Below are 21,264 nucleotides of genomic sequence, written 5' to 3'. Positions count from 1 at the left end.
AAGGGAATAAACAAGAAACTCATGCTGGAACTTGATGAGCAATCTGCACGATCTCTCAGGGAGATGGTACACCAAGTTCTTCCAAACTCCCCTTAGACCTATAGAGTGGGTCTCCATGCCAAATTCCCTCCTTCACAGCAAACTATTTCTGTGTACAGGGTATTATTCAAAGCAGCTAAAAAGAACAGCCCCAGCTGTCATAGGCATAGCAGGGAGACACCCACCTCTGAGAGCATCACTGAACCAACCTAAAATAAAATAGCCTGCAATAGTTCTAACATCACTTCTCCCTGTTCCCAAGCTCTACACAGAAGTATTAAACTTTCCAAAGCAATTAAGGGAAGAATAATGCTGCCTATCTGCAAAAGAAACTTGTTCCTAACCATGGAAGTATTAAAACCCAGAACTTTCACTTGGTGGTACTCAGAATCCTGGGAATGCAGCTGGCCAGGCTGCTCTGAAAGCAGCATTTCCCTCTTGTTGAGAAGAACAAGAACTTGAGTGCAGTCATTCTGCTCTAAGCTACATCAACAGCACCAAGTTTTCTTCACTTACTCTGGAGCATCTTACTGAAAGTGAGATGATCCTTCAGCTCCCAACTCTGAGCACAAGGACAGCACAGCTCTGGGGGATACTGCTAATTATTGACCACTATTAATGCATTAAGCACCTGGAGAAGCAGAGCTGGCAGGGTTCTGATGGATTGCCCAACTTGTTTCCATGGATATTTGCATTGCAAAAAGCTCTGAGCTGGGCTAATGCCAACAGAGCACTGGGGCTCTCTGTACACAACTGCCAGAGCTTTACATGGAATTATTTAGGTTGGAAAAGACCTCTGGAATCATTGAGTCCAACCTGTGAGTGATACCTACTCTGTCACCCAGCCCAGAGCTCTGAGTGCCACATCAGGCATTCCAGGGATGGAGACTCCAAACCACCCTGAGCAGCCCATTCCAATGTTTAACCACCCTTTCCATGGGGAAATTCTTCCTCAAGTCCAACCTGACCCTCCCCTGGAGGCAGTTTCCTCTTGTCCTGTCCCTGTTCCCTCCCTCCTGCCAGGGAGCTGCAGAGCGACAAGGTCCCCCCTGAGCCTCCTTTTCTCCTGGATTCTGAGCAGAACTTCACCAGAAAGGCTGAGATACACAAAGGCCCATTTTTAGGGCAGGGTGGCACTTACCTAAAGTGATGAGTGCGTGAGCCCTGACCACGGGAGGCATGGCTGAGCCCCTGAACTGGGACAGTGGCTGGGAGCTGGCCATCTCCTCGCTGTCTGTGCAAGCAGACACTGGAAAAGAACAGGCCAGGCATGGAAACAGGGCCTTGCACACCGTGGTGCCTGCAAATGCAAAGCTAAAGGCAGAGGGGGAGTGGCTCACCTTGGTCCTTGCTGCCAGAAGAGGCCAGGATGGACTGAACCAAAAGGAAGATGTGTTTGTCCACCTTGGCTGGGCACAGCTGGGCAGCCTCACCCAGCAGGAAGAGGTGTCTCACCTGCAGAGAGAAAGAGCACTGCAGCCAAAAGGCAGAGGCTGAGCTGCAAATTAAGCCAGCAGGAGTCGGTTCTTCTCCAAAAAACAACTCAAAATTCCCTCAGTCCCTTCAAGGCAGTGGCTGGAGAACAGAAGGGGAGGCTTTGGAACAGAAATCCTGGGTGGGTGTGTTTAATATGCTCCAACACTCCCCCCACATCTAATGAGACTGAAATACTCCTCAAAGCATTCCATGCATCTCCCCCAAACAGATCATCTCAGAAGTTTGAGTGGAAAAGCAAGGATAAAAACCACGTCATATATTAAAAATACATGGGGTGCCATGTCCTTAAAGCAACTGCTGGTGTGTAAAACTGCTGTGGGCTCCCAGGCCCCCAAATACAAGATTTCATCTCACACACACAGGCCCTGCACGCTCCTCTGATCCCAGTTCTTGGCATGGATTTTGAGGAACACTAGCTCCAGGCACACCTCCACCCTTTAATCCCCTTCAAGGGTTATTTATTTAAAATAATAATCCCCAAACTTACCAAGAGATCTTCCTGCAGCTGCCCTGCTCCATCCTCTTTGAGGACTATACTGGAGATGTAGCTCTCACAGGTGGATACCAAATCTCCACACACCTGGTTGAGCAGCTCCTGTTCCGTAATTAAACAAAATTAATTCAACACTTTATTAATTAAACAAAAGGTAGCTGTAATATCTGTCCACACATGAATCCCTAATATCAAAGTCTTTATGTGCTTTTAATAATCTGGATCCCATTAAAATCAATCTGACAGTGCCTCAGAGCTTTAAAATTCTCCGTGCACATCAAAGGATGTGTGCAAGTGTCAAAACACCTTGGAAAATTTGGCTTTTAATGATCCACAGGCCCAAGTTTACTTCATTATAGAAATCACACAGACTTAAACAAAAAGGATTTAGGCGACTGTTTCATGTGCACCCAACACATTGGAGGTGTCTGTGGGAATTTTTAGATGTTGCTTGAAAAAAGCAGCTCCATCAACCAAGAAAACATGGTATGAATTCCAAAAAGTGGAGGGGAAACCCATGAAAAGCAGATTATCTACAACACTGTGGTGAATATAAAGCATCATTTCTGGGTTTCCACCATCTAAAAGTGGTAATTTTAATAACCAAATACATATATAAATGGTAACTGTTAGATTTGTGAAGTGACCAACTACAGGGACATCTGCACTTCATTTCAAGCCAACACTCTGTTGTGGCTGTAACTACAGGGGAGGATTTTCTGATAGTCAATTTAAAAACCCAGAAACCATCACCCCCACCCTGGCTTCTGAGGCACAGAGGGCTCAGTTCTGCCCATTATTTACTAAACTTGATTGGGATGCTTATTATAAAAGAGCTGCCATCTACACTGAAAGAGAAATATAAAACAGGCACGAACAGAAATCATCAGGGACAGAGACCTGCATCAATTTTGGCTTCTCTGCAATTGTGTCCAGGCTGAGATTTTTATTTTACCAGCAAAATATGGCCTAACTTCCCACTATGGGAGCAGAACAGAGCCGTGGCATAAAACAAATGGAGGCAGAAAAAAGTTATGAGCAAGTTGTGAACTCCCTGTTTGGTCTCCAGGATGAAGTCTAGGAAAAATGTGTATTTCCAGCAGCTCTGATGGAGAATACAGAGATTACAGCATAAATCTGTGGCTTCAAACTGGATCAAGCACAGCAACAGGTTTCCTTTAGGAAATTTCCTTTAGAAGTTCTGTAAACTTGTGCAAAAGGCAAATGCAAGGTATTTCAGAGGTGTGTGGGGGAATACATTTGAAGGCAAAAGATTTCTTACAAGCCCAGGCTCAGCCCCAGGATGTTCTCTGCAAAGAGGCAGAGCTGAGCAGAGCAGGCTCGAGCTGCTGGAAGCAGAGCCCCTTTTTTAGAACTCATCATCCCACAGCCTGCAGACAGCAGCAGACACCCCCTGAGTGGGGAACAGGCTATTTTAAAAGGTGTATTTTAAGTCCCACCTGTGTCTCCTCTGGTGCAGCTACAGAGGCCTGGCAGAGCTTCTGCAGGGTCTCCACAGCTGGGCTGATCACCTCCAGGGGACACTGAGACTCCTTCAGCCAGCTCTGGATGTTCTCTGAGGACAAGATCACATAGAAAACCAGGATTTTTTCCCAAACTTTTGAAGTGTTTGTGGAGGCACAAAGCCTCTGCGGGTGGCCAGGGCCACTCACCCTTCAGCCCCTCGCAGCTGCTCTTGGGGAGGTGCTTTGCCACGTGCCCAATGACACACAGGACATGTCCCACGGTGTCACTGCTCGTGCTCTGCTGCCTGCAAAACCAACAGGGAGCTCTGAGCCACTCCACCAAACCACAGTGAGCAGCCCTCTCATCTGGGACATGCATTATTAAGGCAGACCTGTCAAAGCCAATGAAAACTCAGAGAGCTTGAGGAAAGGGTTGGTTACTGCAAATCTCAAAGCCTTTGCTGGATTTCCAGCTGCAGAAGTGACAGTTTGAAGGAAAAACTGGGATTTGAGCAGCTACAAGGCAATCTGTGGAAGGGCACTGAGGGCTCCCTGGCATTATGGAGCTCAAAGCACACACTGACCTGCTGACACTGTCCCAGGAATCAATGATCTTGGAATAATCCAGCTTGGGGGAAGAGCCAGCCACCTTGGCAAGCAGCATCCAAGCTGCCCTGGAATGCTCTGTCTCCACATGAGACATGACATTATTGATGAAAGTGGAGGTGAACTTCTTCTGCTTGGACCACATAAAGAAGGCTTTGCTCAGGTAACGGCTGCAGGGAGGAAAGGAAAGTTTAGGGAGGAATAAAATCCAGTCAGTAAAATCCAGGAAAAATCCAACACAACAAAGCTGCTATTGCCTGGCATTGCCACAATTCACGCTGAAAACTTCCAAATTTCCACATATTTTCACTACAGGAAAATGGCATTCCTACTTGGATGTTGTGATCTGGGGCTGTAAAGACAGAAGGTCCAACTGGCCCCACGACACATCAGGAAATTATAATTTCAGTGATTTGTAACCAAAACTTTCCAGCAGTTGTTATTTAATACCCAGAGTTGGAGATCCGTTTAATAAATCCCTGCTTTATTCTTTAACTCCATCTAGTTTCTGCTCCAGTTCAGCCTTCACAAGGCATTAATAGAATGGCCTAAATTGGAAGGGACCTTGAAGATCATCTCATTCCACCCCCTGCCATGGATAAGGGCACCTTCCACCAGACTGGGGTGCTCAGAGCCCCGTCCAGCCTGGCCTTGAGGGCTCCCTGGGATAAAGGCACAGCAGAGTCATGTCAGGCATCACAGCCTGCTCGTTTTTCTGCACAACCCTAATTATCTACTCCACGCTGGTGGAGCTGTGAGATTTCTCAAGCTGCAAGGTCCTGCAGGGTCAGGAGGAAGAAGGTGCCAGGAATGTGCAAACCCTGTTAGAAAATGGCCCGAATTAGAACAGTGACAGCTCCCCACACTGGCACGGCAGCACCACCAGTGCCTCATCTGCTATTTCTGAGCTATTATGCCCTGTTGACTAATAAACATACAGCTGTCTTTAATCAATGTTGTGTCCTTGTCATGCTGTGTGTCATCCCATTTCTCCCTCTCCTTCCCACGGCAGGCAGGATAATTCGATTTGTCACAAGACAAGTAACATATTGTACATAAGAATTAATACAAGGTGATGTTCTTGCTTTATATATCCTCTCTCACTTCTGTCAGAGGAACACCTCCATTTGACTTAAATATTCATGTGCTATCAGTGCATCCAGCATGGGATGTAACAGAGCACTCCAGTCCAGGGGGAGAGCACAGGTAACAGGAGCAGCAGGTGAAAACACCTGACAAAGCAAAGCTGAACTCTTCTTGTCCATGCTCAACAGCCCTGTCCTGGGAGCTGGCAGGGCAACACAAGCACCTCAGCGTGGTGGTTTCCATCCCCAGAATGATGCTGAGGCTTCCAAGCAGGGAATTTGAGCAGCCTCAAAGAAATCCCTGAGAAAAATTTGGTTTCTTGTCGTCACACAGCAGACAGCACGTGCATTTTAACAGGGTGTGTGTGAGCTGTGGTACCTCACAGTCTGTGGGCACACAGGGAATGAGAACACAAACTCAGGCTCTTATCTTAGTCCTCACTCAATAGGTAATTTCCTTCTGTAAAGGAAAAGTTGTGTATTCTAATGGGATTAGAAGTGAAAAAAAAATCCCTTTGGGGTTTATCCCTGAATGTTAACAGAGGCAAGGGAGGGAAAAATGCACTTACCTGAGCTCCTGGCTTTCTGAAGACAGCAGGGAGAGCAGATCCCACGCCAGCTCCTGCCTCCCATCATCACTCCTGGATTTATGGTAAGGTTTTATGTGCTGCAGCAAGAGCTGATCAAGGCAATCCAAGGCCTTTTCTTGGACAGAGCTTTCTGCATCCATCACCACAGGCACCACCCCGTCCAACCAGGCCTTCTGCACCAGGACATTGCTCTGCTGAGACTGAGAGAAACACATTTTTAAATCATTAGGTGATCCCAAATTGCATGGGTAAGACCAGCAAAGGCCTCCAGGTTCAGCTACAAACTTTGAAACTTGAATTTTAATCAAGCCCAGCAGTGTGGCAGCAGGTGGGACAGGGAAAGTCAGCATCACAAGGTCTTTAATCATCTCTATGATAAATACCTGGTGTTTCTGCTAAAGTACTGCAACACTTTGTTTTGAGACTCTATAAAGAATTATAACAGGTTTGCAATAAGGCTGTACAGCAGATGATTTAGCACTAAAAAAAAGGAGCTTTGCTTAATATAAACCCTGTGCTCCAAGCCCGAGTTACAAACCCCTTGTGAATAAATAGAAAAGAAAGAAAAATATAGCATTGCTATCATCCACACATTACATCTGAAAGTGATTCAGGGTTTTTTTTAACTTGAGAAGGCCAGCAACATAAACATTTTCTTCATGACACATAAATCAACAGCCAGAAAAATCAGTGTTTCCAACAGTTGGAAGCACTCTGCATAAATCACAAGTAGGTATCAGAGTGAGTCATGACTTCCGAGTCAAAAGGTAATGAAAAGAATTAGAGCAGCCTAAAATGCAGCTCCCAGAGTGAATAACTGATTGGTGAGGTCCCTCCTGCTTTCCCCCCTCCTGGGTGTGGCAGAATTCCCATTCCCCTTGATGCCTTAGGATTTTGGCTTTTGTACTTTTCAAATCCTGAGCTGCTTTAGGGTATAACTCTAAACTCCATATAGAGTGCCAGCTACTGTTTATTCAGACAAAACAATCCCTCCAGGGCTCCAACTCAAGGACACCTCACTGTATAGGGCCCCAAAAGTACAAACAAAAGTGAACTGGGGGAGGAGGAAATGGGGGGAATACTTCATTAGCTGAAGGTGTAATTGGAGAATTAACCCCTGGTGTGTGAAGGGACCAAACTTATTACTGGAATCAAGGGTGACCCACGTGGCAGGGAGAAATGGCAGAGAGGACTCCACTGATATCAGAAGGCTAATTAATTACTTTATTATACTATATTATTCTATACTATACTACACTACATCTAAACTGAATCTGCACAAAGCACTCAACTCAACTGCCCAGAATCTGGTGACTGTCAGCCCTCAGTCCCAACTCACACACACCCCTGGCCCTGACAGGCCAAGGAAACAAAACACCTTCACTCCGGGTAAACCATCTCCATATTGCATTCTGCTTTGGCACAACACAGGTACAGCGAATGAAATAAGAATTGTTTTGATCATTCTTTTCTCTGCCTCTCTCAGGTTCAGAGAATGTGAATCCCACAACTTATAACTGTGTGAAAAACTTGTGACCATTGTCCAGCTTGGGTGTAGCCTCTGGGAGGCTCTGACTGCCCAAGGTGCAGCTATTGAAAGTCTTTAATTGTCCTGGATTGCAAGGCAAGATGTGCTCTATTTGCCATCTCTGTGGCAGTTGTCTCCTGTTCAGTGGGCAGTTTTCCTTATCTCTTCCACACCCACTCCTCCCTCGGGGGAAATCTGCTGATAACAGGCCATGGAATGTCCCTGCATGGCTGATAAGAACTGCAGCATCCACTGGGAGATGTGAGCCCAGAGGGAGGAGCCAAGCATTCCTACCTGGATATAATCTGAGATTCTGGAACACCAGCACGGCTTCTCCACTGGATTTCCCAGAGGAACAGCAGCTGCCTCTTCCCCTGGATCTTCAGAGGAAGACTGCACCCTTCTACAGGATCCTGCGGCAGCAGAACCACACCTGGCACTGCAGGAGGGCTGAGCCACAATTCCAATGGGACTGCTGCCAGCACCCTGACCCACAGGGTGTCAGGCTGTGCTCTGACTCTGTCAGTGTTTTATTTTACTGCATTGTTTATTTATCCTTTTATTTTCTTCCCTAGTAAAGAACTGTTATCTCCTGCTCCCATATTTTTTTCCTGAGAGCCCCTTAATTTGAAATTTATAGCAATTTGGAGGAGGGGGGGTTCACATTCTCCATTTCAGGGGAGACTCCTGTGCAGAGAGCATTTTGAGTAGATATTGTGGCCTGCTTGCACAACCCTGAAAAAGGCACGCTTGCAGACACTCTGTGTATGTGCCCGCTGCAGAAAAAATACTGTCCTTGGGCAAAAAATATGAGAAAGTTTGTCTGCTGTACCCAAGGGTAAGGGATGGTCTGAGGATGTGAGAAGATAAGAAGTAAGACGTTCTTATAATGATGCCAAGCTGAGCTACACGACCAAGATATGGTAAGAAATGCTCTTTGTATTATGCACAGTGCTTTGTGGCCAATCAGGTGTTCACTGTGTTATGATATAAATGTACCCTTAGATTTGTAATAAACGAGCACTGATCACACCTCTATGAGAATTCAACCTTTGTCTCCAAAGCGCTCCCTCCTTTTCCCCCCTACCCCCTCTCTTTCTTTACTCCTCCCTTCCTCAGCACCCACCCATCTTTCCCAACCAAGACATGACATAAACGCCCCTGTAACGACGCCAGCGTTGCCCAGGCTGGGCTGGGGGCAGCTCACCAGGAGCAGCTCGGTGATGGAGAGCAGCGCCTGCTTCCGCACGGACACGGCGGGGTCCCGGCAGCGCTCGCGCAGCACGCCCAGCTCCTCGCCCGTGCAGGGCACCACCCCCTGCTTCAGGAGGCTCACCAGCACCTGCCAGGCAAACAGCAGCACTCAGTTGCATTTCAAAGCTCCCATGAAGAGCTCCCATCTACACGGGTGTCTGCAAGGCGTTTGGTTGGGTTCGAGTTCCATTCTGGTGTTGCCAATTTCAGCGATAATCACAAACCACGTGTGCTCTACTCGTACAAAGTCCTTGGGGCAGCTTAAGAACAAGTGGTCAAAAACCCCTTGTCCTCCCCACTGCTTTGCAGCCTTGAAAATATTTTCATTAATTAAGGTAGGAACACCTTACCCGAATAAAATTACAGGCATCTCATTGCACTTGCCTTGACATTTGGAGCAATTGCAAGGAGGGTAACTGGGAGTCCAAACCCAACTGATCCCACCTTGACCCCCGCTGTCCTATTTAGGCTTAGAAGTTCCTGTTTCACTAGAATGCAGTTGCCATGAATTTCCTTCTTTGTCCCCAAATCCCCTCCCATTTTGGACCTTATTTAGGGTGTTGACCAACCCATTTAGGCTCAGCTGGGCTGGACACTAGAAGTTCCTGTTTCACTAGAATGCAGTTGCCATGAATTTCCTTCTTTGTCCCCAAATCCCCTCCCATTTTGGACCTCACTTATGGTGTTGACCCACCCACCCATTTAGGCTCAGCTGGGCTGGGCATGCTAGGGGCACTGGGTGGCAAAGCAAAAATACAATTTACCCCCTGCCAACAGCAGCCAGAGATTCATCGCACCCCGAGTGAAGCATATTAAAGATTCATGAGTGCTGGGCACAACCAGAGATGGAAAATGAATCAGAAAACATCATTCCAGTCACTGCTGCTCTGGAACAGCAGCTGGAGAGGGAGAGTGTCACAATTTCCCCTTGAAAGTAACGTGCCTCTTGTATGAGCCACTGTTTTTACTTCGTAATAAGGAAGAGGGATTTATTTTTATTCTTAATCAGAAAGCATTAAAATATGAATTGCAAAGCCCTAACTGGGAAGCTCAAATCAGTGTGTGAATTGAGGGGGAAGAGCTGGGGTGAAGAGGACTAACAGAGGAAGGCAGTCAGCAGCAGACACCTTTTTTTTAAGACAAGGAAATTTCCATTGAAGCATCTCTCTTTAAAAGCTAATGACTTCATTAAAGAAATGAACAGCAAGGAAAGCAGCACAGAGCTCAAAAAGAGGCTGGATATAACCTAATCCCTTTGCTAACAAGGTCAAAACAAACTAAGCAGCTAATATGCTTCAGTTTATGAGGAAGTCTCTTAATTGAAATGCCTATTGACATTTGACAAGAGCCTCTCCTTGCAAATGACGGAATAACAGAATGCCAGCAAGGGTACTAGAGAAATTTCCATCATTATGCCTGCATTATTTACTTATCAGGAGCTAGTAAACAAGATCCTAAATGCCTTTAAGGCACTCTGCAGGGAGAGCAGGAAGCTACAAGTGGGCAAAGTGACAGAGTTTGCAGCAAAGCTGTGGCCTAATTAATTATTTAATTTGGGGTAATCACTGAGAGCTGGGAAGGATACAAACCCCACCCTACCTGCAGAGCAGATTTCCTCACGTTGGTTTTCTCATCTCCAGCTCTCACTCTCAGCATGGCCATGATTTCTTTTCCTAGCCAAAATGAGGATAAAAAGGAATTACCCCCACGAAGAAGGAATTACCCACAGCACCAGCTGGAACCACACAACCCCAGGATGGTTTGGGTTGGAAGGGACCTTAAAACCCATCTTGTTCCACCCCTGCCATGGCAGGGACACCTTCCACTGTCCCAGGCTTCTCCAAGCCCCATCCAGCCTGGCCTTGGGCACTGCCAGGGATCCAGGGGCAGCCACAGCTGCTCTGGGCACTCTGTGCCAGGACCTGCCCACCCTAAAGCAGCACAAACTCAGGGCAAAAACTCACTCAGATGGTCCCCCAAAACTTTCAGAAGGCCTGAACAATTAAAATCACCCAGAGCAATCCAGAATGAGGCATAAACCAGATGGAAAAACAAACCCAAACCATTTGCCCACTTCTTTCATTTGAAAACTCATCTCAATATATCACAAAAGAAAATGATGGAACAAACTACTTCGGACACACAGCAAAAGAAAAATTTTAAAAAGGGTGAATCTGTAATTTCTGACCTCTTTGTTTGTCTACACAAAAGATGTCAGGCTACCTTCAGAGCCTGATGAGCCAGGCACAGTCTGTGGCTCAGGTAACCCTGGTACCTGTGGGAAGAGCTCCCTGGGCAGAGCTCAGACAGAAGGAGCCAGCACAGAGCCAGGGGAGGCTCTGCAGAGCTCAGAACACCCACAACCTCCTGGGAGCTTTGCCTCGGAGCTGCACACAGCAGCAAGCATTAATGTATGAACTGCTGTGTGCTACAGAGGGAAAATGACTCCATTTGTTAATTCCTAGAGGCTGCAGAATGCAAAGCTGCAAAGAACCACCCCAGAGTCTGCAAGGAAACCAGAACACATCTCTCTTCCCTGGACGTCATGTTGGGGCTCCAATTTCACTCTGCACAGCCACATTCATACTTATTTCTGCATGTTGGCATAGAAAAAATACATCATCAAGGCAAAAAGTTATTAAATGACACACAACTGAATACACAGATCAATTATTTCTCACATTTTGAATCACTGGGCTATTAACTGGCCATAAGGACTTCAAGCATTTTATCATGGCTTTTAAGGTTTTTATTTATTGCTGTTTGTCAGATTTCCCAAAGATATGCCAAATTTGGAGATCTGTTACTTAGAGATTCACATGGACATCCATCCTGTTGCCATTAAAAAGAGGATTAGTCACAGGGAACTAAGCAAAACTAGCTTAAAAATACATTTTTACCAAAAGGAAGCAAAGGGACTTTGATCTGGGCTTTCTTAATGGGCAGCTAAGTGCAGTTTCCATCCTCTTCCCAAGAGCAGCTGCACAGGAAGAGCACAGAACCTTCCCACTGCAAGATTTTGCTGCTAAAATAGTCCAGTCTTGTGAAGGTGACCAAATAATCACACTTTGACATTGATTTTTCTGATGTAGAAAAGAGGGGGGGGGGAACCAAACAACAAAACAACCAAAAATCCCAAGTTCTAAAGAACTCTTAAGGGAAGGGAATGTTTGCTGCTGGTGGGCAGAGGGAACTCTGCAGTGCACACCTCACCTTGCAGGTTACCCCACCCTTCTTATCTCTGCCCTTGAGCATGTTCTGACTATCCCTGGCTGAGATTTATTTATTTTCTGAAAGAAATGAGCTGTTTAGTCTTCAGAGGAGAGCAAAATTAGCACAGGCACAAGCCAAGCACAGGCATGGGCCAGACAGCTTTGCTAATGCACCTTGACTGCCTCGGAGAGCCCTGCATTCCACAATCCTCTGGAGCTCCAGACAGTCTTTTTTCACTCCAGCCTTTTCTTAATTTGTTTTGCCAAGTGCCAAGTGTGTGCTCAGCTGGGTATCAGAGACAATCCCAGGCATCCTCTGGCACGAGGAGCCTGCAACTAAACAGGGAATTCACAATACCTTGAGTGGCCTGGAGGACTTTTCTGTCTGAGGGAGCAGATTAAGGAAATTTATCAGCAGAGAGTGTTTGAAAAAGGGAGCTTTCAACGGGGGGAGAGTGGAGCCTGGCTCCTGGAGATAGGGAGGGAGATCCCATGTGAGGAGCAGCGTGGAACAAAGGCAGCACTGCAGGATGTGAGGCAAGCAGAGAATTGAACTGTCAGCAGTTCAAGGGAGGTGAACAGCAAGAACTGAGAGCGCAGATGCTGGCAGGGGCTGAAAGGTCAGGAAGAAAAGCTTTTCCACACGAGAGGAAAAGAAAGGGAGAGGTTTAAAGGAAGAACATCCCAGCCACAAAAGCCAACTTGCATGGTGATTTTATGCTGTCAACACATTAGAGGCAGCTTGCCATGCTGCATCAGGACATTTTGTGTGACACTCTGCTTTCAGCTTTCAACCTGATGCAGCAGAGAAGAGATCCTTGCCTACAGAACAGAAAGGTGCTGTGCTTTACACAGCAAAACAGATCAGTTCTTTGTGCACTGGAGCAAGAGATTTAATTACCCTGAAATTCATGGAGCTACAAGTGTTATATTCCACATAAATTACCATTTGGGAAGGATAAATCACCTGCTTTTCAACAAGTGTTGCCACCACATTAGACCCAACAGACATCTGCATTTCAGGACTAAATGTATTTTTCAGACTTGAGTGGAAATAGTATTTCTTTATGGCTGGCAATTCCACCCCCCTCATCACCCCTAAGTGTTTTGTAACAGCTTTCTCCACTTCCTTTGAGAAATGGACAATGAATACACTTCAGAAAGTCTGATTTCAATTAAGGCTTTGAATGCTTATCTGGAAAGGCTGCTTTAATTCTGACATACCATCAGGCCCAGCAGTGTCACTGCTGTCACTCAACTCAATAGTTCTGAAAGTTGGTAAGGTCCTCAGTGGTTGGTTGGACCCAGCTGAAAGAAAAGATAAAAGCTTAGGAATAATAAAGGCATATATTCACCTGGCAAGAAGATGGTTCAGGGTTAAACAGAGAGCCTCATGCATGCCCTAGGTTTAACAGATACGTGTATCTTTAGGAAATGGCATGCCAAGAAAAGCCTGAGACTTACTGGAAAAGAATGACTCTATACCTTCTGTACTGACTGTCACGCTGGCAGTGTTTGTGTTTGCTTCCAACACTGTGCGGACAGAGGCTGCCAAAAAAGAGAAATAAAAAAGGAAATCAAACAAAGTATTTTAATTCTGGATATCCTGCCATTCCAGATTCTTTTCGGGCGAGCAATCCAACCATGGGATGCTGTGTGCAGGCTCTGAATCCTGCCATCTGGCCTTCACCACACCTGAGGGAGCTCGGAATGCCAGTCACGAACAGAACAACTTAGCAGAAGCAAAAGGCAACTCAAGATTTAATCAGCTGTCAGGCAAGAATGAACTGCTTTTTTTTTTTTCCCAATGAGCAATTTTGGTTGTCTGTAAACATCCTTCAAAGGGACCTCACAGAGGAATCTCTTTAGAACTGATACATGAGAATAAATCCCTTCCAAATACAAGGCTTCATAAGGAACAAGGCTGATGAATTACTGCTCATTATGACACAGTAAGGAGTAAGGATTCTGAGTGCCAGTTTTTAAGTTCCTGACAACTCCTACCTCCCAGCAATTATCCCCTTGAAAGTTCAAGAATGATTTTCACTGCCTCATGTGCCCACAATACTCACAGCTCTGTAGTAAGTCCTGAATGCTCTCCAGGGCAGCAGCAGCTTTCATTTCCAGACAACAGGCGAAGCTGCTGAGAGCTTTGCTGCGGACCACGGGGGCTTTGTCTGAGCACCGGCCAAACACCATGACCTGCACTAAGAACTTGTGCTTTAGCAAACTCTGATGATCCTGGGACAAGGAGCTGTCTGGGCTCCTCTCTGGCAGCTCCAACAAAGCCAAGGCTACATCAAGAGCAAACACTCTGTAGGAAACCTGCAGGAAGAAAAAGCACACGAGGTGCTCTGTTAATGGAAGCGAACACGGAGTTTTCTTGCCTCTGGGTAGCAGCAGTGACAGAGCTATTCAGTGCTGAGATCGAACCCTTCATCTCCAAAGCATCAAGGAGATGCACTTACTTTGCTGAGTGAGTATTTATAAAGCCAAGCGATGAATTCAGCGAACTCTGCAGAGGGGAGTTTGTCCAGCAGGGTCACCAGGGCCTGGGCAGCATAGGTGCGATAATCAGCCTTGTCTGGGACCTGAAAGACAAGGCCAGGGCACCCTGTGACACTCCACTGCTCTGCTCTCAATGCCAGAAAGGCATTTCAGGGCTTAAGAGAAGCGGTTTTTTAAATTTAATGCGTTGATATGTTCACATTCAACAACAGTGAGAATTATCACAGCTTCCTCAGTCACTACTTCATCACACATTCCTTAGAAAAGATTGTGAAAACAGATCTCCTAAACTATTAATGATGTTCCAATGTATCCACACGAGTTCTCCAGCCCCAGAAGTAGCAGAGCTTGGCATACCTTGGTACAGATATGTTGGAGCAAGATTCGCAGAACAGGATAAACAGCTTCTTTCAGCTCATCTACCAGAGAACTGCACAGGGGATAGAGAGAGAGAGAGAGGCAGATTTTAACAAAGCTGGTTTATAACAGAGGAAAAGTCAAGGACATTCCTTCTGAAATGCATTTGAAAAGTCAGGAAAAGCGGCCATGATTGTGGAATCATGAGTGCAGCAGGCTGTGCTCAGAGAACCATCCTTGCTCTCCACATCAACCTGGCTTTGCAGGCACAAAAGAATTTCTTCCCATACCTTTCTAACAAGTGGAAGGGTAACATGAAAAGCTTCTTTGTTCTCAATCTACTTTTATATGTTGTCTGGGGATCTCTGCACAAAGTACACTTCCAACAACATGGATCCCCAACAGGGGGAATAAACACAGGCAAAACACATCATTAAGCAGGAGAGAGCAAGAACTGTGGAGGAACAAGCTCTGTGTTAATCTTTCATTTCCTCCACAATCCTCTGTAGTTAAACACAAGACTTGAAAAACTGACACAAAGCAAAATACAGAAAATGGGTCCTTTCCACAGCACCTTCCTCCCCCTCTGCCAGCAAGCTCGGTAAATTCCCATTCCAGACATTTTAATTAAGCCTCATTTGCACAAACAACTTCAAAGCCAGTGCCAGTTTGTCTCATCCCTTTATCACCCCAACAGCAAAGCAAAGGCATGCCAGAAGAAAGGAGCAGCCACGCTCAGAGCTCTGGAAGGCACCTGATGAATCTCACAGCCTGGTTCCTGGCGCTGGTCACAGCAGATGTGATGGGAAGGGCCTCACGCCGGGAGCCCCCGCTGCTCTGCACCATCAGAACGACGCCGAGCAGGCGCTGGAACACGCACCGAAGGGTCTGCAAAGGAGGGGTTACTGCCAGGCTCTTTTCCATGGATGGGCACTCCAAGGTCAGGAGATCTGACTCAAGCTTAGAACCAAGCAGCAGCACATGTGAAAGTCTCCTCTTGGAATTTCTCTGCTAGGAGTTATGCTTTCTAAATACACATGACACCTTTGTGATGTGTATTTACACATCACCTGCTTGTGATGTTCTCATGCAAGCTCAGCAAGGTCTCAGAAGGGCTTCCTGAAAGCATTAACAGCTGCCCTCCAAACAGGGCAAAGTCCCCACTCCAAAGTCCCCTATGGAGTTTGTTTGGTTTTTTTTTGCCAGAAACTTTTGGAGTTTGAGGAAACTCACTGGGTTTTGCACAGGAGATGTCTTAAGCTAAACATGTGTTTTGTATTTGAACTCTTGGAGTTGCCTTCCTTGCCACGTTTTTGGGACCACAGCTTGCCTCATGATCCTGACATTCCCTGAGCAAGCAGGAGAGGCAGGGAAGATGAGGCAGGTCTGGGAAGGGGAGTGACTACACCTTGCTGTCACTACAAATATGGTGGGGACACCAAAAAAGCTCATGCTGCACTGAGAAACCAAGGAGGCAGAAACACAGACCTAGGGCTGCTGGAGCTGGGCTGGCGCTCAGGAATAACCAGGTTGGTGGGTACTCCAGGCTTTCCTGACTAGACAGCTGCTGATTCCCAGGCTGCAGGCTCAGAACCAGCCCAGGGGGTCACACAGACTCCCAGACACAGCCCAGGCACACCCAACCTTCAGCAGCCCCATGCAGACCAGCAGCACTCAGGTGAGTGGGAGATGCCCTGCTCTGCTTGCCAATTTAAACAAACACAGATGGGAGTTTCTGGCAGAACTGGCTGCTCCACGATCCCAGAGTGTTCTCTGAACAAGAACCAGCCCTGCTCAGCCTCACTGAGCGCACAGAGCACTGCACAGCCCAGCCCCTCACAGGCTCCCAGGCGGTGCTGCAGCTCCATCTAGCAGGGAATCACAACATTCCAGGCAAAGGCAGCCACCTGGAACTCTCTTCTTTAAGGTTCAGAGACCCAATGCCACTACAGATCTTTGTTTTCAATTCATTTGCCATAAGAGTCAGCAGAGCACGGAATTCACTGCACACAAGTGCAGCAACAAATAAGGATTGGGGTGGAAAAAATCATCTTTGCTCTGACCCAGCAAAGATGGCACAAAGAGGGAAACTGAAGTGAAAAGTAAAAACCATCCAAGCAAAAATGACATGCCAAGAAGGAAAGAAGCAACCACTCCTTTTCCATGCTGCTGTGAGGATGTTAAAGATTCTGTTTAACTTGTACCTTATCTTCTGTGCTGTGGAGAGGGGAGCACAGTAAGTGAAGTCCATAATAGGCCAGCTCAGGAATGTACTTGGCTTTATTAACATCCCTAAGGAAAGAAAGCAAAGAGATGTCTTCACCTCTCATCAGAGTAAATGGGACTATTAAAAGAGCTCTTTGACTGCAAAACATTCAATATTCACAAGATGCTGTTTGCTGGTAGCACATGGAACACATTCCAATTATGTTCATAAGAGAATTTGTCACTTACATTTTTATATAAATAGGACAACAACACAAGCACTGAGGGCTTTACTTGTTCAGACCATCATATAAACATTAAGAAATATCAAGAATGATTTGCTCACATGGCTGCTGAAAACTTGAACTCGTGGAGCACTGGCTCAAAGCTGGTCATCTCAACAAAGACCTGCAAGGGAATAGAGCCAAGCTGAGCTCAGTCCCCTGAGGGGAGAGCGTGCAGGGCTCTGGATGTCTGGGGTTACACCACTGGGTTTAACTTCCAAATACCTCCCTTGAAGCAGAACAAAAGCAGAGTCCAAAGCACAGAGTCTCCCCCCAGGAACAAGTGGTGGCTGCCCCTGCATTGCTGGCAGTGTCCAAGGCCAGGCTGGACAGGGCTTGGAGCAGCCTGGCACAGTGGAAGGTGTCCCTGCCCATAGCAGGGAGTGGAACAAGATGAGATTTAAGGTCCCTTCTGACCCAAACCCTTCTGATTCCCTGAATAAAACACTTCAATGTTCAGTATGAGAGGCAGACACAGAGCAGGCACCCTGCTCCCACATCTCCCACCAGGGACCAGGTGATGGAAGGCAGGGGTGCCTCCTCCTCCACGTGGAGTGCTCTGCATCCCCAAAAAGTCTGGGTTAGGGGACATAAGGTTCTCAAGCTGGATCTTTCTTACCTGCACACAGTTCTGCATGCACTGAGGCTTTTCTTTTAGGGAGAACTTGGGCAGAAGCCTCAGGAAGTTTTTTAAGAGGAGGAAGATGGCATTGCGGACTTGGAGAAGATCTTCTGTTGAGAAGTAAACATTCTCATCATCCTCTTCCTTCTCCTCTTCCAACATCTCTTCCATCTATAGTGGCAGAAAAGAGAAACAGCTTGCCAACAATTTGCTTATTACTAGGGATTTGTAGCTGAAGAGATTGCACAAATAATCTTACACTGGAGCTGTCGTTGCTGCATGATTTCCCTTTCTTCCTGTTCCTTCTGGCATTGGGCTGAGAGCTTTGAGCGTGTGCCTTCTTCCTTTTCTTCATCTCTTGAGGCCAGCATTTTGTCAGTGTGTGAAGACATTTATCAAACATCACCTGGTGGAACACCTGGTTGGCTATGCTGCCTGCCCAGAAAAGACAAGTATCAGTGCCCTTCCAGACAAGACACAGAGAACATCAAACCACCTGGGCATCACGTCCCACTCCTGGAAGTGCTCAATGCCAGGATGGAGCAACCTGGTTGAGTGGAAAGTGTCCCTGCCCTGGAATGAGATCAGCTTTAAGGCTCCTCCCAGCCCAAATCAGTTTGTGGTTCTGTGATCTCACCACAGGTGTCCCAGAGCCTAAGAAAGTTCAAGAGAAGAATAAAGAACTGCCTGAAGTGCACCAGGCTGATGCATCAGCAGCAGTGACACATTCCAGCAGGATCCCCAGCTGAATGACCCCTGCCAGCAGCACCATGGAGATCAGCAAAACCTCAGGGCGTGCTGGAACACAAAGGGATCCAGCTGTGAACTAACCTGCTGGGAACACTCAGCTGCTGGTTATTCTAAAACCATATTTTTGTTTTCACAAACAAACCTATGGAGGTACCAGTTGTCGATTTCTCTGGGTCTGGATTAAAGGCACTTGAGATGGTATTTCATGTTTGGACTCAAGTGTTTATTATTTCTTATCAGTGAAACAGTCTCACCACCATGAGTTTCATTAGAAGGCACAAAATGGCCAACAATCTCTTGTTCCAAGGTCTTTCAAGACTAAACTATTCAATTAACTGATACCTAGATTATTTTCACTTTTAACCCAATAACTGATCCCACAGAGCCCCAATGTGGATTTTTCTGCCCAATTACCAAATGCACCCAAACCCAAGAATAAGAAGGAAGAAGCAGCATGAAGAAGAAACCCAGGACAGCACCCTGTGCCTCCATCCTGCTTCCATCCACAACATACTGAAAATCCCAAAACCTCAATTTCTCACCAAGTGACACACCCACACTGCTCTCTATAATCTATTTCACACTTTTGTGGATTCCAGTCTACCTTGAAATCTAGGAAACTTTCTCCATGAATGAGGGTCAGAGTCAGTGCTGCCCTGGGGGTCAGGGCACCCCAGAGCAGACAGAGAAATATTCCCAGAGCCCTGGGTTTCCACACAAACCCATCCAAATGTGCTGCACACTGAAATGCTCCCCAGTTACAGAGCAGGAATAAGCTCCTGCCCTGACTGTCAAAGCACAGGGACCTGTGTGGTTCCAGCTCTGTGCAGGCTGCTCTGTCACCCTGTCACAGGACACAGACCTGCAAATGAGGCCACCAAGCCCCTCTGTGACAGGAGGCCAGGCTGCCACCAGCCCGTGGCACCGCTCACACCACGCTCAGCTCGTGAAATCCCCGAGGATTTCACCTGGAATTGTTACAAACCCGACCCTGCCTGGCCTGTGCTGTCCCCAGGCACGAAGAGGAACACGCCAAGGCTCACCTGGGATCTCCAGCAGCAGCAGGTAGAGCCCAGCTGAGTGCAGAGCAAACACCCTCTGCTGCCTGTTGGCTCTTTTGTGCTGGCCCACGTGCACAAAGTGATGCAGCACGGCCACCAGGGCCTGGTGGGACAGGCTGTTCTCAGCAAACAAGGTCCAGACATTCTGAGGAAAAACAGGAACAGTCAGAATCCCATAATAACATGGATGTCCAAAACTAGCCATTATTCAGATTTTAACAGGCGCCACCATGACCAACTCCCTATGTATGATATGCTTTAAAAAGTGTTTTAGTAAGTATAATAAACTATAATTATTAATATTTATAATACATTAATTAATAACACTTAAATGAATTAAATTAATAATTGTTAAATTATATTGATTCTTAATAGCTTTATAATAACTATAATATTAATAGTATATATAGACATATATATAATAGTATATATAGACTTTATAGTGACTATAATATAGAATATACAACTATAATATATATAATGTGTGTATATATAATATATATAGTTATAGATATGTAACTATATATATTATATAATAATATATATAGTAATAGTATATATAGACATATATATAATAGTATATATAGACTTTATAATGACTATAATAAAACTATATATACTTAATATTATGCTAAATCCTATTATTAAAATTTGGGAATAGCTTCCTTCAGAAGCATTCCAGCACCCAGAGCAAGAACTGTTTGAACAGTTTTTGACTATATTGTGAATTTCAAGGCAAGGCAGATGCGAAGAAGAGAAAGCAAGAGCGGCAGGCTGTGCTCAGGTGCTGTCACCTCTGTGCTCTCCTGGTCCCCGGCAGCGAAGGGCGCCAGAGCGCGGTACAGGCGGGTGAAGGCGTCCAGCCCATCGGCCGTGATCTCCTCCGCTAGCCAGGCGTCCAGAGGCTCGGTCTCCGTGAAGTCCAGATCCCACACCGTGTCCACCCACACTGAGAGAAATAAAACAGCGTTTATAAGCGCCAGGGGGGATTCCTCCGAATCACGCGTTTCACCCAAAACAGGGCTCCAAAATAAACACGGGCTGGCCAAACCCGGCGGGACACGGGCGCGCCAAGGGCAGCGGGTGACAGTGCCGGGAGCCTCCCAATGCCGGGGGTCACCCGCCACCGGGACCGGGGGACCGGGACTGACCCCGGGACTGGGACAGAGACAGGGGGACCGGGACCGACACCGGGACAGAGACAGGGGGACCGGGACACCGGGACCGGGACTGACACTGGTACCGGGACGGGGACACCGGGACCGACACCGGTACTGGGAGAGAGACAGGGGGACCGGGACTGACCCCGGGACCGGGACTAACACCAGGACCGGGACAGGGGGACCGGGACCGACATCGGGACCGGGACCGACACCGGGATAGAGACAGGGGGACCAGGACTGACACCGGAACCGGGGCAGAGAGAGGGAACGGAGAGAGACACAGACCAGGACAGACAGACCGGGACACAGACTGACACCAAGACCGGGACCGGAACACAGACCTGGACGGGGCCAGAGACAGGGACCGGGAAACAGAGCGACCGAGAGACATTTTCCTGAAGCGTGGAATCTTCAGGCACTGGGATCCCGGTTTGCCGAGTTCTTTTCCAACACCGGAAAAGAAGTCGGCAAACCGGCCCCGATCCTAACACCCCAATACCCGACCCCGACCCCGACCCCGGTCCCGGTCCCGGTCCCGGTCCCG

General features: G+C 47.0%; 1 protein-coding gene across 5 annotated transcripts in view; it reads right to left on the bottom strand.

Moving 5' to 3' along the window:
• Window positions 1-21,264, bottom strand: part of NCAPD3 (non-SMC condensin II complex subunit D3) — a 34,172-nt gene that overhangs the window by 12,782 nt on the left and 126 nt on the right. For 2 of the 5 annotated variants that reach the window (XM_039721733.1, XM_039721735.1), the window contains exons 2-22: window positions 20,352-20,506; window positions 19,540-19,702; window positions 18,006-18,181; window positions 17,744-17,917; window positions 17,187-17,248; window positions 16,840-16,927; window positions 15,390-15,595; window positions 14,636-14,708; window positions 14,239-14,361; window positions 13,843-14,095; window positions 13,235-13,318; window positions 12,995-13,078; window positions 10,158-10,231; window positions 8,512-8,646; window positions 5,756-5,976; window positions 4,080-4,271; window positions 3,703-3,800; window positions 3,490-3,605; window positions 2,024-2,131; window positions 1,380-1,494; window positions 1,181-1,288 (exon numbers count right to left, since the gene is read on the bottom strand). In XM_039721733.1, coding sequence (XP_039577667.1) covers window positions 1,181-1,288; window positions 1,380-1,494; window positions 2,024-2,131; window positions 3,490-3,605; window positions 3,703-3,800; window positions 4,080-4,271; window positions 5,756-5,976; window positions 8,512-8,646; window positions 10,158-10,231; window positions 12,995-13,078; window positions 13,235-13,318; window positions 13,843-14,095; window positions 14,239-14,361; window positions 14,636-14,708; window positions 15,390-15,595; window positions 16,840-16,927; window positions 17,187-17,248; window positions 17,744-17,917; window positions 18,006-18,181; window positions 19,540-19,702; window positions 20,352-20,506 — 2,808 coding nt within the window. The remainder of the gene's footprint in view (window positions 1-1,180; window positions 1,289-1,379; window positions 1,495-2,023; window positions 2,132-3,489; window positions 3,606-3,702; window positions 3,801-4,079; window positions 4,272-5,755; window positions 5,977-8,511; window positions 8,647-10,157; window positions 10,232-12,994; window positions 13,079-13,234; window positions 13,319-13,842; window positions 14,096-14,238; window positions 14,362-14,635; window positions 14,709-15,389; window positions 15,596-16,839; window positions 16,928-17,186; window positions 17,249-17,743; window positions 17,918-18,005; window positions 18,182-19,539; window positions 19,703-20,351; window positions 20,507-21,264) is intronic. The other 3 variants (XM_039721736.1, XM_039721737.1, XM_039721738.1) reach the window with 3 other exon arrangements.

The sequence above is a fragment of the Passer montanus genome, unplaced genomic scaffold (assembly GCF_014805655.1).
Source record: "Passer montanus isolate IOZ18808 unplaced genomic scaffold, ASM1480565v1 scaffold47, whole genome shotgun sequence".
Classification (NCBI taxonomy): Eukaryota; Metazoa; Chordata; class Aves; order Passeriformes; family Passeridae; genus Passer; species Passer montanus.
This window is presented reverse-complemented; position numbering and strand designations above follow the sequence as displayed.